Below are 15,719 nucleotides of genomic sequence, written 5' to 3'. Positions count from 1 at the left end.
TACAATGCACAGGACGTTCATATGACCATGTGAAACTGTCAGAAAAGCCATTCTTTTGGATGTTGTTTGACTCACATCTCACATTTGCTTGAATGTTACTTATGTCATCAATGTTTTGACCTTCATGTGAATTTCTTCACCTTGTCATTTCATGGTAGGTCCGTATTGATATGACCGAGCCAAGTCACTATTGTTGAATTTTTTCAGAAAAGAATTGTCTATGTTTTGCATTTCAAGCAAGTTGCAGCATGTGTTCACTTGTTTTTGCTTGGGAGTTGAGGTGAGCAGGACAGACTTTGCAAACACTTTTCTCTTCTTCAAAACATTCTGTAGACTGTGTTGAACACTAGATTTAGAGATTTTGCGCCACTTTGATTTGTGACACAACACTATTTAACAGTCCTTACTCACAGCTGACTAGTCAAATGCACATCTGTTGTTTATAGTTGTTAGTTCAAGTTCCACGATAGTCACAGCTCTGATTTCACTTACACTCCAGGAATAAAAGCAGTTTTTGAACTTTTTATAGATGGATGGTGTATTAAGTTTGATATCGTTTTGATCCACATTTGAGCTCAGTTTTTATGAAACTCCTTACGTTAATGTTGGCTGACTGATTCAAAAGATTTAATGTTAATTTATAATGTAATGTGTGTCGCTAGAATGGAGCAGCATAGTGGGAAGCAAACTAATAGAAATAGTGGGGGAAAACATAGTAAGCCGGACTCGGGTGTCAGGACTTGGGGGATGAGATTGTAAAGAACTGGGTGTGTGTGCTCTGCCTTGAGGACACATATTATGAAGTTTGTGTTTATTATTTATTCGGGTTTCTGTCATAGTTGTGTACAGTTTCTTAGTGGTGACTGTGTCTTGAACATTAACATTCCTTCTCAAACCATAGTGGGCATTTCACGTGTTTGTTAAAGGATAATTCCACTGATAATACAGATCCATATAACAGTTGTGGTATGGGCATAATATGGAAGTGGTATGACCATAATACAGAAGAGGTACATTCAAAAGACTAATGTACACTCTGAATTGCTGGTCCTTTTAAGACCAAAATATTGTAATTTACATAAGTTTGTGTTCGAGGTGATTTCTGAGTGGCACGTGGCCAGGCGCATATTGCAAATGTTGGGTCTTATGTTATTTTGCAATTAAAATTCGAATTGTGACGTAGAATTATTCCGTATGTGAGGTCATAGAGGGACATGAGAGTTTTTGAGGGGAAATTAATTCACAGTTTTATTAGTTATTCAAGAATTGTGAGGGACATTTTGAGTCAGCTGTTGCGAATTTGGCTGTCAGTTAGCGTTGCTGAGATAACTACTAACAACAGAGTTGTCTTTTAATGAATAAACTATCATAATTAAAAGTAATCCCTTGTGTTGCTTTGCTCATTTGATAAAATCACCTGCAGATACAATCAAACAGTGGAAAATCCAGGATGGAATGTAACAATATTATGAGAAGGAAAGTTGTCACTCACCATATAGCAGAGATGGTGAGTCACAGATAGGCACAACAAAAAGGTTTTCACACTTAGTGCTGTCAGCCAATGGCCTTTGTTAACAATAGACACACAACTCTCTCTCTCTCTCTCTCTCTCTCTCTCTCTCTCTCTCTCACACACACACACACACACACACACACACACACACACACTGTTAATCCAGTATTTATGTAGTATGGTTACAGTTGCCTGAGACTGCAGTCGCGCGCGCAATATATATGGTGAGTGGCAACTTTCCTTCTCATAATATTGCAACTGCAGATACATTTATTTATTTATTTATAATGCAGTTACGAAGCCTGCAAAAAACTTTATAAACTTGACATTTTTAGAGTTCTGTATCTCATTTATTGCACGCGCGCGCATTTATGAGTCTATTGTTGACAAAGGCCGTAGGCCAAAAGCTTTAAGTGTGAAAATCTTTTTGTTGTGCCTATCTGCGACTCAGCGTCTCCACTATATGGTGAGTGGCAACTTTCTTTCTCATAATATTGCAACTGCAGACACATTTATTTATTTATTTATAATGCAGTTATGAAGCCTGCAAAAAACTTTATAAACTTGACATTTTTAGAGTTCTGTACCTCATTTATTGGTGGAAATGGAATCCTTAAGAGATCACTTCGTTATACATCTGCCCTTTCTGTCTGTCAATCTGACCAAATGATAAGACCTTTTCTTTCCCCCAAGAACAGGTAGAGGGACCAGGTTGAAATTTATCGTATTTGCTAATGTCTACAGTTCCGTGGGGTGCGTAAAAAATGTCAACTTGTAAGTCAGTGCCATCAAAAGGTGCAGCCATTTGTGTTGCATATTTTGATACTCACAAATCAACTCGTCAAAACCTATATGGTACTACCTGCTGATCTAGAATGATGAAATTTCACAAGAACCAAGGTCTCACAGTACAAGTAAAGGAAAAAAATCCAAAAATTTTTAATTCGTGATTATATCACATACTTTTCCATTTGTTGCCTGTCTGCCTGCCTTCCATCCGTATGTCTGTCTGTCTGTTAAGACCCCTTTTTCACAGGAACAGTTAGAGTTATCAAGCTGAAATTTATATCACATAATAAGATCTATAGTCCCTTTCCACTGTAAAAGATATACGCTTCTAAGTCGATATTATCAAAAGATATGGCCATATATACCACATATTTTGATACACGCACCGAGCCATTGTCTCGTACAAAGTATAACTCTTATCTACAGGATATTTCAAAATTCAAGTTACAAAACTCTGGAGATTGTAGAGGGGACTTTGTAGACCAAGTCTTACGTAGGAACCACAGAGTGTAAATAGTTATAGGTGCTGGTGCCTGTAAATGTGTGTATATACAGGGTGATACCTTGATATTACAAACCTTTTGAGGTCATGGAGAAGGATGAGTGTTTAAATTTGAGGTAAGGGTCCCTGTACTGGAAACAAACAGAGTTGAAAGTTATAAGCAAAAACCGTTGTGATACCTCTGACAGTGGAACACATATATGTATTAGTATTTTTGTTGCTAGGATTGTAGAGTACTCAGCTGTCAGAGGCAGTAGTACGGACCAAAACAAGGACAAAAGTCTGGCAAACATGGGCTATAAAATGCGTACCTGTGGAGCTATGAGCACTATTCATCTTCACTACTGTAAAATACATCTCCTCTACTGAACAGCTCATAGCTCTTAACTTATGTATTTTAGAGCCCATGTTTACTAGATATTTTTTTCTTGTTTTGGACCATACTACCATCAGCCTTCCCTACAATCTTAGCAACAACAGTACCAGTATATGTACTCCACTGTCAGAGATATCAGAATGGTTTTAGCTTAGAACTTTAAACTTGTTTGTTTCTTACTTCAAATTGATACCTTCTCCATCACCCTTCAAAATCTGAAACATAATCATGGAATTATCCTCTATATACATGTATTTACAGGTGCCGGTGGCTGTAACGTTGACATTCTTTAGTGTAGTTGGATGACATTTCCAGACATGGATTCCCTATCTAAAACTTGATCTATTAAGTCCCCTCTACAACCTCTTGAAGTGTGTAACATGAATTCTGAAACACACTGTACATAAATAATTGTGTCTATAGAACACTCAGAGGATGAATGCTACATGCAGTTGTCCATTTCTTCCAAATAGGAATAATTTTTCAGCAGTGTGCAATCAATCTCTAGGCAGGATCTGATGGGTCAAAATCGTTTAAAGTAAATCAGATTGTGCATTTATAGCCCCCTTTCACAAAACAGTTGTAAAAATGGAATGCTCACTAGAAAGACATTAAATGACATATTCCAGGAAATGAAGAAAAATCTATGTTTTAATCAGTAAAGCTTTTTTTTATGCTTATGCAGTATTTACTTTTACTTTCCAGTTGTGGAGCAAGGTGACGATATCCAGACGTGCCTCGAGGAACGGACGTTGGTGATAGCAAATCACCAGTCGACTGCTGATGTGCCTTTGCTTATGGCAACGTTTAATGCTAAACCAAATGTCCTGCCAAACCTCATGTGGATAATGGATCGTATCTTCAAATATACCAATTTTGGTATAGTCTCCATCATTCATCAGGATTTCTTTATTGTTTCTGTAAGTGGAGGGAGAGATATTGCATGGCTTTTATTGCAGAAAACTTAGATTCTAGAGAGAGAGAGAGAGAGAGAGAGAGAGAGAGAGAGAGAGAGAGAGAGAGAGATTTCTTTATAAGGCTGGTAATGAAACTCTTGGCATTTGTGGTAGAAAATAGTGATGAAACACATTAATAACTTCCAGTACATAATTTTATGAAGATTACATATGCACAATAGGTAAAAATGCTTGTGAAATTTTCCCTGAAACCAGCAGGCTCAAAAAGAAGCAGTGAAATTACTGTTAATTGCAATTCATTTATTTTGGATGAATCATGTTTTTGGAATTTGTTTACTTAGGCACGAGTGCATGTTTGATGCCATATATGAAAGACCATTTAACAAGGTTATTTTCTGTGTTGCACTCTTAAGGATTTTTTAACTTGTATTGATAATGAAGTTAATCCCAAAACTGTGTGGATAGAGCACATCAAGTAATCTGTTAACTTAACAGAAATTTCTCTTTAGGGAAAGGAGAAGCGGTTGGAGTCACTGGAGGGGCTGAGGCGGCATTTGTATGAGTCGTACATTCCACGTGGCCGCAAGTGGATGGTTCTCTTCCCAGAAGGAGGCTTTCTGCGGAAACGCAGAGAAACGAGCCAGAGGTTAGTGAAAAAAATAATGGTAAATACAGAGATCTATTTTAAAAGTTTTATTGTGCCATGAGAATCAGAAACCTATATTAACCCTGTTCCAAATATAATTTGTGCTGCTGCTGCTGGTAGTGGTATCAATGAAATAGAATAAATACATCGTATTTTGTAGTTAACTACATTTAACGTGGAAGTAAGAGACTGCTTCTTCGTCATCACAGGTTTTATAGAGTGCAAATAAATCTCAGGGTCTTGCCAGAGGACACGTCCTTAATGAAAGCACTTTCTATGCTGGATGTGAGAAATGCGAGCTTCTGTGAGGCTGAGGGCTGTGCCGGCTGTGGCTTAGCTGTGTGCAGGGTCACCTGAGCTGGGTAGGCCTTGGCAGAGGAGCTGTATGAAGTGTTCCCCACAAAATAGTGGGTAGGGCTGCTCTAAGTGGTGAAGCAGTGTAAAAGAGGCTACTTCCTGAGGGGAGTAAACCCTTACAAGAGAATCAGCCAGGTTGGAAGGCCATAAATTTGGAGTTGCACTATCCTATTATACCTTTGTAATGCGCCAAGATGAATTCAAAAATATTATTGGCAAGCTACATAAAAGAAAAAGGCAGACAAAAACATGCATGTCAGAAAGAAAACGGACGAGGACTTCAGTACAGTGGGACAGATAAACTTAATAACATGAAAGTCAAAAGTGTATCCATAAAAGAAGGGGAATTACAAAAAATAATAGGAGAAGAGATGATACAGCAGTCATTAGAGAGACCAAGAAGAAAACGAATGGAACTTGTGATACATGAAATTACACTAAAATATATAATGGGGTAGAACTCTGTCAATGAGTGCAAGCTGGATTTGCTGTGCTAATTAAAAAAATTATGGAAGAACAGACTGGTAAGCTATTTGTGGATAAATGAATGGTTATCCAGTTTAAATCAGAATATAACAGACTGTTACTCTTTTGAACTAAACAGAAACAAGAACTTCCCAGCAGCAGATATCTTGTACCTATTAAAAGTACACTAGATACCGACTGAACAACCAATAACTAGTGCTTTGTGACAACACCACATACTACATAGCTGGCCATACTCGACAAAAAAATCAGGAATAGTTCTGGAGCACGCTAGAACATCCTTGCTACAGTCTGAACTTGTCATCCTGTGATTTTAATGTATTTGGGCTCTAAAGGAAGCAGTCAGAGGACACATGATATGGCGACAACACTCCTGTCAAAGTATTTGTGCACAGCTGGCTGGTGTCACAGCCACGTTCATTTTACAAAAATGGGATCAAGAAACTGTGTATCTACAGAGAAAAACACGTTTCCTGTTCAGGAGACTATATAGGAAAATAAGTTTGCATGTGTGATTTTTTTTAACCTTAAATAATTTTATAAAAAATTGCTGGTTTATATTTGATCCACCCTCATACAGATAAAAAACATGGTATCAATGTGTTGTGCTGTGGTCTTCAGTCCAGAGGCTGATTTTATGCAAAAGAGGATATAGTCTCAAGAGTAACAATAGCAGGAAAGTTGTTTCTGAAAACAAGAGAATTGTTACCATTGAATAGAAATTCAAGTGAAGGGAAGCCTTTCTGAAGGTATTGCTCTGGTGTGTATCTTTGTGTGGAGGTAACATGTGGATGATAAACTGTTCTGACAGGAAGGGAACAAAAGCTTTTGAAGTGTGGTGCTACAGAAGAATACTGAAGATTAGATAGGTAGTGTGCATAACAAATGAGCTGGTACTGAATTGAATCAGGGAGAAATAAATTTATGGTGTAACTGGAGTAAGAGAAGGAGTTTGTTGATGGGCACATCCCAAGGCTTTAAGGAATAATTAATTTGGGAATTTCAACAATATGTAAAATCAGGGAAAAGCAACCACTCATTTATAGCAGGTGAATGTGTGGAGCACAGAAACAAATATCGGTAAACAACATTCACACTAGCTTTCGAGTACTAGCTCTTTCTTTAGCAAAAGCACACACGTTCGTGCACACTACCATAAAGGCGATGGCATGAGGCGATGGAAGTGGCAAAGGGGGGGGGGGGGGGTGGGGGGGAAGAATGCAAGGAGGGAGTAGTGGCAAAGAGGCAGGCCCCTGACATACGACGGCCACACGATGGGCGAAAGGATTACAGAGGGTAAAGCAAAAAGATATGTAGGAAGAGGGAGAGAGAAAGGAGGAGGAGAAGAGGGAGAAAGGGAAGATAGGGAGAAGGGAGAGTGGTTGAAAAGGTAGATAGAAGGAGGGAAAGAGTACGAGGAGAAGACTGTGCATGATCCGGATGGTGGAGGTGTTATGTGGACATGAGAGAAGGAGAAAGGTAAGGTGAGGCAGAGGGAACAGGTTAGTAGAGATTTGGGACGGGGGAACTGCAAGACCACAGAGAATGCTGGCAAGACAATACTCACATGTGTAGTTCAGAGAAAATTAGTGTGGGAAGGGGAGTATCCAAATAACTCACGTAGTGAAGCAGCTGTTGAAGCCATTAGAGTTGTGGTGCACAACAAGTTCACCAACCAGATGGTCAACTTTGCCATTTGCCTTACTTCGGCAGTGGAGATTTGTGCAAGCAGACAGTTGGTTACTTGTCAAGCCCACATAGAACGCTGCATAGTAATTGCAGCGTAGCTGATACATAACATGGCTGCTTTCACATTTAGCAATGCCTTTTCAATTAGATGGTAAATGCCTGGAGTGGACTGCAGTTGGTGGTGACGGGGTGGGCATGTGGGCAGATCTTGCACTTAGGCTAACCGCAAGGGAATGATCGGTGAGATGTATACCTGGTCTGGTGAAACATGTCACTTGGCAGCTTGCGTATCGTTGGCTATACTGCGATTGTGAGGTTGCAATAGCTGCCATTGCACACAGCCACAGCTCCGAAGTACATTTTGAAAATGTAAGCTACAACCAACGTTTATATGTAAGCACAACAAAGTATGTTTTTCTAAGAATGGAGAGAACGACGATGGAACAAAGCCGGGAAATATAAACACCCAAAGTTAATGCAGTATCTATGAAAAGTCATTCCAAATTGTTACTGTAATAGCTGCATATAAAATATCATATAATAATGTAAACCTAAGCATACCAAAGAACATGCTATCCGTACTCGTTGAAAGAAATAAAGCAAAACATGCAAAGCCTACTCAGTTGCAGAGAGAAAGAATAAATTCTGTTAACAGTCTCAGGACTGAAGACCACAACAACAACAACAACAACATTTACACTCACCAGTTTCCGATGTCAGTGGCGCAGTCCATCCAGTTCTCCTTCACTATCATTGGAATTGGTGCCAATCATTGTCTTCATCATCATCAAGAGTAATCTTTAATTGTTGGTTTTCGTTTGATTCCATCTATAGTCTTAGCTTCTCTTAGGAGTTTAGCGGTGTGGTCTACTTTCTTCCTCCATGAGGTAGTGTCTACAGTAGTAAGACCTTCACATAGCAGTCTTTCCACTTCTGTTATTGTAAAATTCTTGTAGTTACTTCTGATATATATCTTGATATCATTCCAAACCAATTCACTTGGGTTAAAATGGCAGTGATGAGGCGGTAGGTTAATTACCATGTGACACTGTTCACTTGCAATTTCATCTACAACATATTTAAGCATCACAGGCTTATTTTGTTTTACGAACGAATGTAACAACAGTTTTGTCATGCTCATGTTAGCAGCGTGTGTCTCATGTGGAAACAATGCGTCAAAGTTTCCTTACTGTCACTAATGGTGGGAGCTTTGTTTAAAATCAAAGAATGGTACGGTGCAATGTCCTTCGCAAACACTGTAGGAACACTAAACTGAAGCAACAACTTTTTAAACCACTGTAGAAACTGTGAGTGGTCCATATCTCCATATCCTCTTGATAGTCACCGGTTTTTCTCAATCGAAAAACTAAGTCCTTCAGGCACAGAGACGTTTGAAGATTCTGCATGGGTCACAATTAATCAGGATACTCTTCCTGTTGGCTGATGACCGCTGCTATTTGGAGTATCATTTGTCCAGCATTTATCAACTGGTTCTCCAGGTTTCGTCTAACCATATGACTGAGTATTTATCCTTTCCTACAATTTTATGTAAGAAAATGCTACAAGCTGAAATGACGCGAGCTTTTTCAAGTAACTGTTTTCTTCCATCTAACTTTTTAAAACAGAAGCCTATACTTTTTAATACCATCTTAAATGACATTCCCCCTCCCCGGGGCAAAGTTCACTTTCTTTTAAAGAAATTAGCAACTTCGCTGTTGTGGGGTATTCTTTTCTTCTATAGTATCTGTATATGTGACGACAAATTGCGTCAGATTGGAAAGAAATCAATATTTGTAACTGGATGAGGGTGCTTTTTTTCTTTCCAGGAGTACTTAAAAACACACTGTATTTCACACAGGGGCTTTGTTCCACACTATTTACTTCAGTATCTGGTAGGCCTTGAAGTAGCACACTTTCCTTACAACCGTTCTTTGACTGAGTCGTAGAGTTTTCGAGGTACGCTCTAAAACTTTTTCGGCAGAAATCGATGCCTGCTCATGAATGGAAACAAATACTTTTTCTTGCTTGTAAAACTCGCACATCCTCTGTAGCAGTAAGCCTGACTATTTAATGGCACTCTACGATGCAATGGATTGTCACTTGTGAACATCGTCATTTTGGCGACATTGTTTCGTAAACAGAAACTGTAATCGAGGTGGTAACACAACACAAAAGCAGGCAGTCACGCACTAACATCCAATGTTTACACAGAAGCCAGCAACATGTGAGCCTCGACGCCGTAACCTGCTTTTGTTGTGGTGTTGTTATTGGTTCAGAAGACACAGCACCTCACATTCCTCAATTGTTAGTTATATTGCCAACTGTATCGCACTTGGGGAGTGACCTTTAAGTGATATGTTTGAGCGGTTCGTGTATATAGAATTGGGAGTAGGATTGGAATAGGATGCACAAGGATATTCTTTAGGTAGGTGGGCAGCAGAACTCCTCTTTGAGACGTGTGTAGGATTTTGGTTTAGTAATAGGGCGAGTGGGGGCTTGAAAACTGCAGAGGGAGACCAAGGCTTGTCTATAGGTAGACGGATTTAAGTGTGTACAGGTTACAGTAATTATGCAGAGATGAAGAGACTTGCATGGGATGAATTGATGTAGAGAGCTGCATCAAGCCAAGTCTTCTGCTGAAGATGACAAATGTCAAAGCTATTTCCACATCAGAAGATTAAGAGGCACAGAGTTCAGCTTACTGTGAAATTGGAATCCAGTCATCGAGCTTGCAGTTCGTTACACAGATGAATGTGTGTATATGTACCAAATGTCTTCTGTAAGTTAGTGAATGTAATTTCAACCTGAGTACCTCTAACTTCATGATCTTGCCAACAAACTGAGTTGATTGGTGGTAGTGATTTGTGTTGTTGCTGTTTTGTTGTTGTCAAGGAAAAATAAGATGGCAATGTTTACAGCAGTAGAAAAGAAGCTAGATCAAAGTGTAAGAGGAATAAGAAGTCAGTGGAAGGAAACTTGGGAAAGTTGTAAAAAGGGTTTAGGGAAGGAGAAGTGAGATGCTGAAGTTTCACTTTTAAAGTGGTTGATAAAGTATGTTTTCTTCATTGCTACATTGTATGTGCACAAGCTCATAATTGTCTGTACATCTGACATAATTATTAGTTATAATATGAATTATAAGGTTTGTCCGGGGAGTAATATCACTTAGTCTATAAAAACTATTTTATTTTTGAGAATGGTGCGCCACATTAAAATTCTTCAGAATGGGGCCCTCATGATACAATATTTTCTGCCTGCGAGTTTTCTGAGATTTGTAGGTATTCTGGAAGGCTTGTGTTGGAATGTTCTTGAGAGCACGTGTAACAGCAGCTTTCTTGCTGTCAGTGACCCCAAAAAATGTGCTCTTTAGATGATGTCAGTGTGGGGTGGGAGGGCAGGGGGGGGGGGGGGGAGACAGAGTGAGGTCGACTCTGCTGGAATGAGGTCAGTACTTTAGAGGGGCCACCAGAGCAGCAGTGCCACATCATTTGTGACCAGACAGTCTCTCGCTGAGGAGGCAGTGTGGCTGTACACATTGTCTTGATGAAGCTTTCTTGGACTGGCAAGGTGTGGCATCATGTGTACGACGACGTTTCTGCCTTTTGAGTGCTTCCACATAAAAGGCAATGCTGTCGTTACGTCACCAAAGTACAAACTTGTGGTGGATGATGCCACTAGAACTGAAAAACACAATGAGCATTGCCTTCATTTATAGCTTGGTTTATTTTTTCACAGTCACTTTTTATAACATTTTTATTATTGATTTAGGCACAAGTGGCCATCACTGGATATCATTAGTTGCATTTGGTGAACAAACATTCATGCTTTTACAATGTTTGTTCAACAAATGCTCTCCCTGTAGCATCTGAAGGTAGCCATTGTGAGCTGACACTGGTTAAGACTGCATCATAAAAAGTGGTTGTGTCAAAAAGCCAACATGCACTGTCCTTACGTGACATGCTGAAAGCTTTGGAACCAGCCAGTCAGGTAGATGCAGTATCTCTTGATTTCTGAAAAGCATTTGACTCAGTACCACACCTACATTTATTGCCAAAAATACAATCATACGGGCTATCAATTGAAATTTGTGGCTGGGTTGAGGACTTTTTGGTAGGGAGGATACAGCATCTTATCTTTTATGCATAGTCATCATCAAATGTAGAAATAACTTTGGGTGTGCCCCAGGGAATAGTGTTATGACCTTTGCTGTTCATGTTGTATAGTAATGACCTTGCAGACAGTATTAATGCTAACATCAGGCTTTTTGGAGATAATGCAGTTATCTATAATGAAGTACTGTCTGAAAGAAGTTGCATAAATATTCAGTCAGAACTTGATAAGCTTTGAAAGTGGTGCAGAGATTGGCACCTTGCTTTAAATGTTCAGAAATGTAAAATTTTGCACTTTGCAAAATGAAAAAATGAAGTAATCTATGATTATAATATCATCAAGTCACTGTTGGAATCGGCCAACTCATACAAACACTTGGTGTAGCACTTTGTAGGGGTATGAAATGGAAGGATCACACAGGCTCAGTTGTGGGTAAAGCAGGTGGTAAAATTCAGTTTATTGGTAGAATACTGCGAAGTGTGATCAGTTTACAAAGGAGAGTGCTTACAAATCACTCGTTCAACCTGTTCTAGAATATTGCTCAGGTGTGTGGGTACTGTATCAAATAGGACAAACGGTGGTAATGAATGCATACAGAGAAGGGTGGCATGAATGGTCCCAAAGATGCCGAAGGAAATGGTCTGGAAGGAACTGATGTGGGAGGACCAGGCGCCTTTAACACTAGGAGTACCACACGGGTCATTTTTTACTCACGAAGGTTTGTCGAGTTCTCTGCACCAGTGCCCTCGTATCAAACATAAGCTTAGACAGTTCTGTCCACTCCATTGTCCGTAAATATTTCCAAATATTTTGAATTCTAAGGTGAAATTGTTAGTTCTGATGTTTTTGTTTTTTGAGTGCAACAAGCAAGAAAACACTCGGAGCATTTTAGTCACATGCTTAATTTTAGAATCTTTTATAAATACTCGGTACTTACCTCATTTGTCTGTAAAAGTAGTTTTAGAACTCTCAATAAACAGTATGTTTTGCTGCTGTGGTGATCTTTTTATAAAGAAAAAATGTGTAACATTGTTTTATTTACTTGTTTTAATGATGATTAACAAAAGTTCGTGCAATTTATTCTGTTAAATTTAAAATAAAAAGAAAAGTTTACTCCTGAAAATTTATTTATGACAGTTCAGTATTCATTTTAGAGATCAAATTATCCTTCGGTTACAGTTTAGAATCTTCCTGGACGTATTGTTAACTCAGATATCAATAAAAAGGTGGTTTCCTACTTCATGTCAAAGATGACCCACATGGTACTTCAAGAGGTACAGTGAAGTCTAGTACTTCTAGTGTTAACTAACATCACTTATCCTTGGACAACAACATTTTTTTTTTTTTTTTTTTTTTTTAACAGCAGGTCCCATTTGAAAAACATGTAGGAAAATTGAAGTTAATTTGCCATTAGAAAAATGAAAGCATTCAAAATGGTGAGTGAGACAGCAGTTGAATTACTATAATAATAATAATAATAATAATAATAATAATAATAATAATAATAATAATAATAAAATTCAAGAAATAAGTCCTTAGCAATATTGGCCTTTTTAAAATTTTTGAATTAAACAATTCTAAATAAACAAGAAAATTAAAACAATTAGAATAGTTCTATATTAATTTCTTCAAGACATTAGGCAGATCTCCAAGAGGTTTACACCAAAAAATTTACAATAAGACTTAGAACAAGGATACAATACATTTCAAACATTACAGGAAAAATTTCTTGTGTGAAGGCAGTTAATCAAAGGGCTCTTAGCGGATGACAAAATTTTGTTTACAATGCAAGTCAGATAACATAAGAAACTCAGCTTGAGCACAGCCAGCCAGAATGCGCTACTGCAAATAAATAGCAAGCTGCACTAGTTAATGCTCAAGAGCTGTGCACACCAGGCAAGCCAGGTCCATGTGGCAAGAAGCTGCCGACACAGAACTCTCTCCCAGCAACTTAGTAACTGCTATTAACAAATAAGATAGACAAGCATCTGATTGGATTATACTAGTAGTAAAGTTATGGTGTAACCGTGATTGCGATAAGTTGGTATGCCCTAGGAAGTAAGCTCCGCTACCAGGGAAATACAGAAAGAGAACTGTAATTTCTTCTAGGAAGGATTACAATAAACAACTCGCTAGGGTTTTACAAGTAGCCAGAGCTCACAACATGCTTAAGGGGGGTCTGGATAATAAAGATACCAGAGATCCCATCAACTTCTAAAATATTGTAAAAACAAATATTAAAATTTAGAAACAGGTGGTTTTCTTACGTAAGAATTTTCAAACGAACACAGTTTTAAAAAAGAAAAAGGAGGTCAGGCATAGGCCATAGTTATGCATGACAACTGGGCACATTACATAACTATAGCAACATTTAACCATGGCAAATTTTTTGAGAGAGATTGCTGGCCAGCAGATTAAGACAAGTTACTTCAAAATCACACAGAGCAGGCAGGACAATACACTAGCCCTAGAATCACAGAAACAAATAATAAAAGTGTGCATGACGACTGAATGAACATAAACATGAACATTCAGTCAGACAACTCATGGAGTGGGAAATCCGTGCACAGAACTAACAACTAGTTGCACACAACATAAGCAAACCAGGCCTGCTCGCTGACCAAGAGGAGCATTGTATAAAACTGCTGATCTTATTTTTGCAACAGCAGTTTAGGAAGGCAAAGACCTTGAAAGATAAGTTGAACGGAATTGATCGTGTCTTGAGAAGAAATTGTAAGATGTATATCAACAAAAGTAAAATAACAGTATTGGAAAGTTGTCGAATTAAATAAGGTAATGCTTAAGGAACTGGATTAGTAAATGAGACACTGAAAATAGTAGGTGAGTTATTCTGTCTGATCAGTAAAATAAGTGAAAATGGTAGAAGTACAGGTGATATACAAATACAGACTGGGAGTAGCAAGAAAAGCCTTTCCTGAAGAAGATAAAAAAATTCAAATGGCTCTGAGCACTATAGGACTTAACATCTGTGGTCATCAGTCCCCTAGAACTTAGAACTACGTAAACCTAACTAACCTAAGGGCATCACACAACACCCAGTCATCACAAGGCAGAGAAAATCCCTGACCCCGCCGGGAATCGAACCTGGGCGCGGGAAGCGAGAACGCTACCGCACGATCACGAGATGCGGACGAAGAAGATAAAATATTTTATCATTGAATATAAATTGAAATGTAAGGAAACCTTTGCTAAAGCTATTTGTCTGGAGCAGTGCCTTGTATGAAATAGAAACATAGGCAGTAAATACTGCAGACAAGAAGAGAACAGAAGTTTTTGAAATTTTTTGTTTTACAGAAGAATGCTGAAGATTAGGTGGGCAGATCAAAGAATGCTGAAGGTTAGGTGAATAGATTATGTAAAAAATTAAGAGGTGGTGAATCAGGTTTGTGAATGGGGGGGGGGGGGATTTATCACAAAACTTGGCTAAAGGAAGCAATTGATTGATAGCACATACCGTGAGTTATCAAGGAATTGTCAATTTGGCAGTGGAGGGAAGCGTGTTTGGGGGAGGGGGCTGGAAGGGGGGGTGGGGAGTTAAAATTGTAGATAAGGACCAAGGCTTGGATACAGTGAGAATATTCAAAAGCATGTAGGTTGTAGTAGCTATTGAGAAATGATTAAGCTTTTACAAGATAGACTAGCATATATAGCTAAATCAAACCAGACCTCGGACAGAAGACAATAACAGAAACCACTGCTTTTCCAAGTTAACAAATAAGTATTAAATGTTGTTGTAATTGTCAGCCTAATTATAAGAGAAACAATTAATTTCTCATTTTTCAGAGTCCTATAATGTGGTTTTGCTTTTGAATCCATATGTATAATTCTAACAGAGATCTTCACTTTCGTGCATATAAATTTCAGGTACGCTCTGAAAAATAACCTGCCCGTCCTCCAACACGTGTCGCTGCCCCGAGTGGGCGCCCTCCAAACAATCATCGACGTGGTGGGTCCAGTGGAGAGTGCGAGTGTACGCCAAAGTGAAAAGAAATCAGATATACCCAACTCTGTAGAGAATGATGTAATGGCTAAAGTTACTTCTGACCCTGCTGAAATTCTGGCTGCATTGCAGACATCGTCAGAAGGTGAGCTAATGCTTCTGTGGAATCTGATTAACAAGCCTTGCTCTGTGGGATACAGCAAATGAGGACACACATTAAAGAGCTTGTTTACAGCCTTAACTCTAACGGACTGATTTTGACTTTTGATTTCCCTTGCATTATAACATTCCTATTAACCCTACTAATGATCGGCGCTACCAATATTTTTATAACATGTTACTGTGTTGTTATGATTGTAAGATTGTGAACTTA

General features: G+C 38.6%; 1 protein-coding gene across 2 annotated transcripts in view; it reads left to right on the top strand.

Annotated features, from left to right (window-relative positions):
- Positions 1-15,719, top strand: part of LOC126106662 (acyl-CoA:lysophosphatidylglycerol acyltransferase 1-like) — a 67,450-nt gene that overhangs the window by 29,355 nt on the left and 22,376 nt on the right. For both annotated transcript variants that reach the window (XM_049913027.1, XM_049913028.1), the window contains exons 4-6: positions 3,886-4,100; positions 4,607-4,743; positions 15,271-15,491. In XM_049913027.1, coding sequence (XP_049768984.1) covers positions 3,886-4,100; positions 4,607-4,743; positions 15,271-15,491 — 573 coding nt within the window. The remainder of the gene's footprint in view (positions 1-3,885; positions 4,101-4,606; positions 4,744-15,270; positions 15,492-15,719) is intronic.

This window comes from Schistocerca cancellata, chromosome 10 (assembly GCF_023864275.1).
Source record: "Schistocerca cancellata isolate TAMUIC-IGC-003103 chromosome 10, iqSchCanc2.1, whole genome shotgun sequence".
NCBI classification, from domain to species: domain Eukaryota; kingdom Metazoa; phylum Arthropoda; class Insecta; order Orthoptera; family Acrididae; genus Schistocerca; species Schistocerca cancellata.
This window is presented reverse-complemented; position numbering and strand designations above follow the sequence as displayed.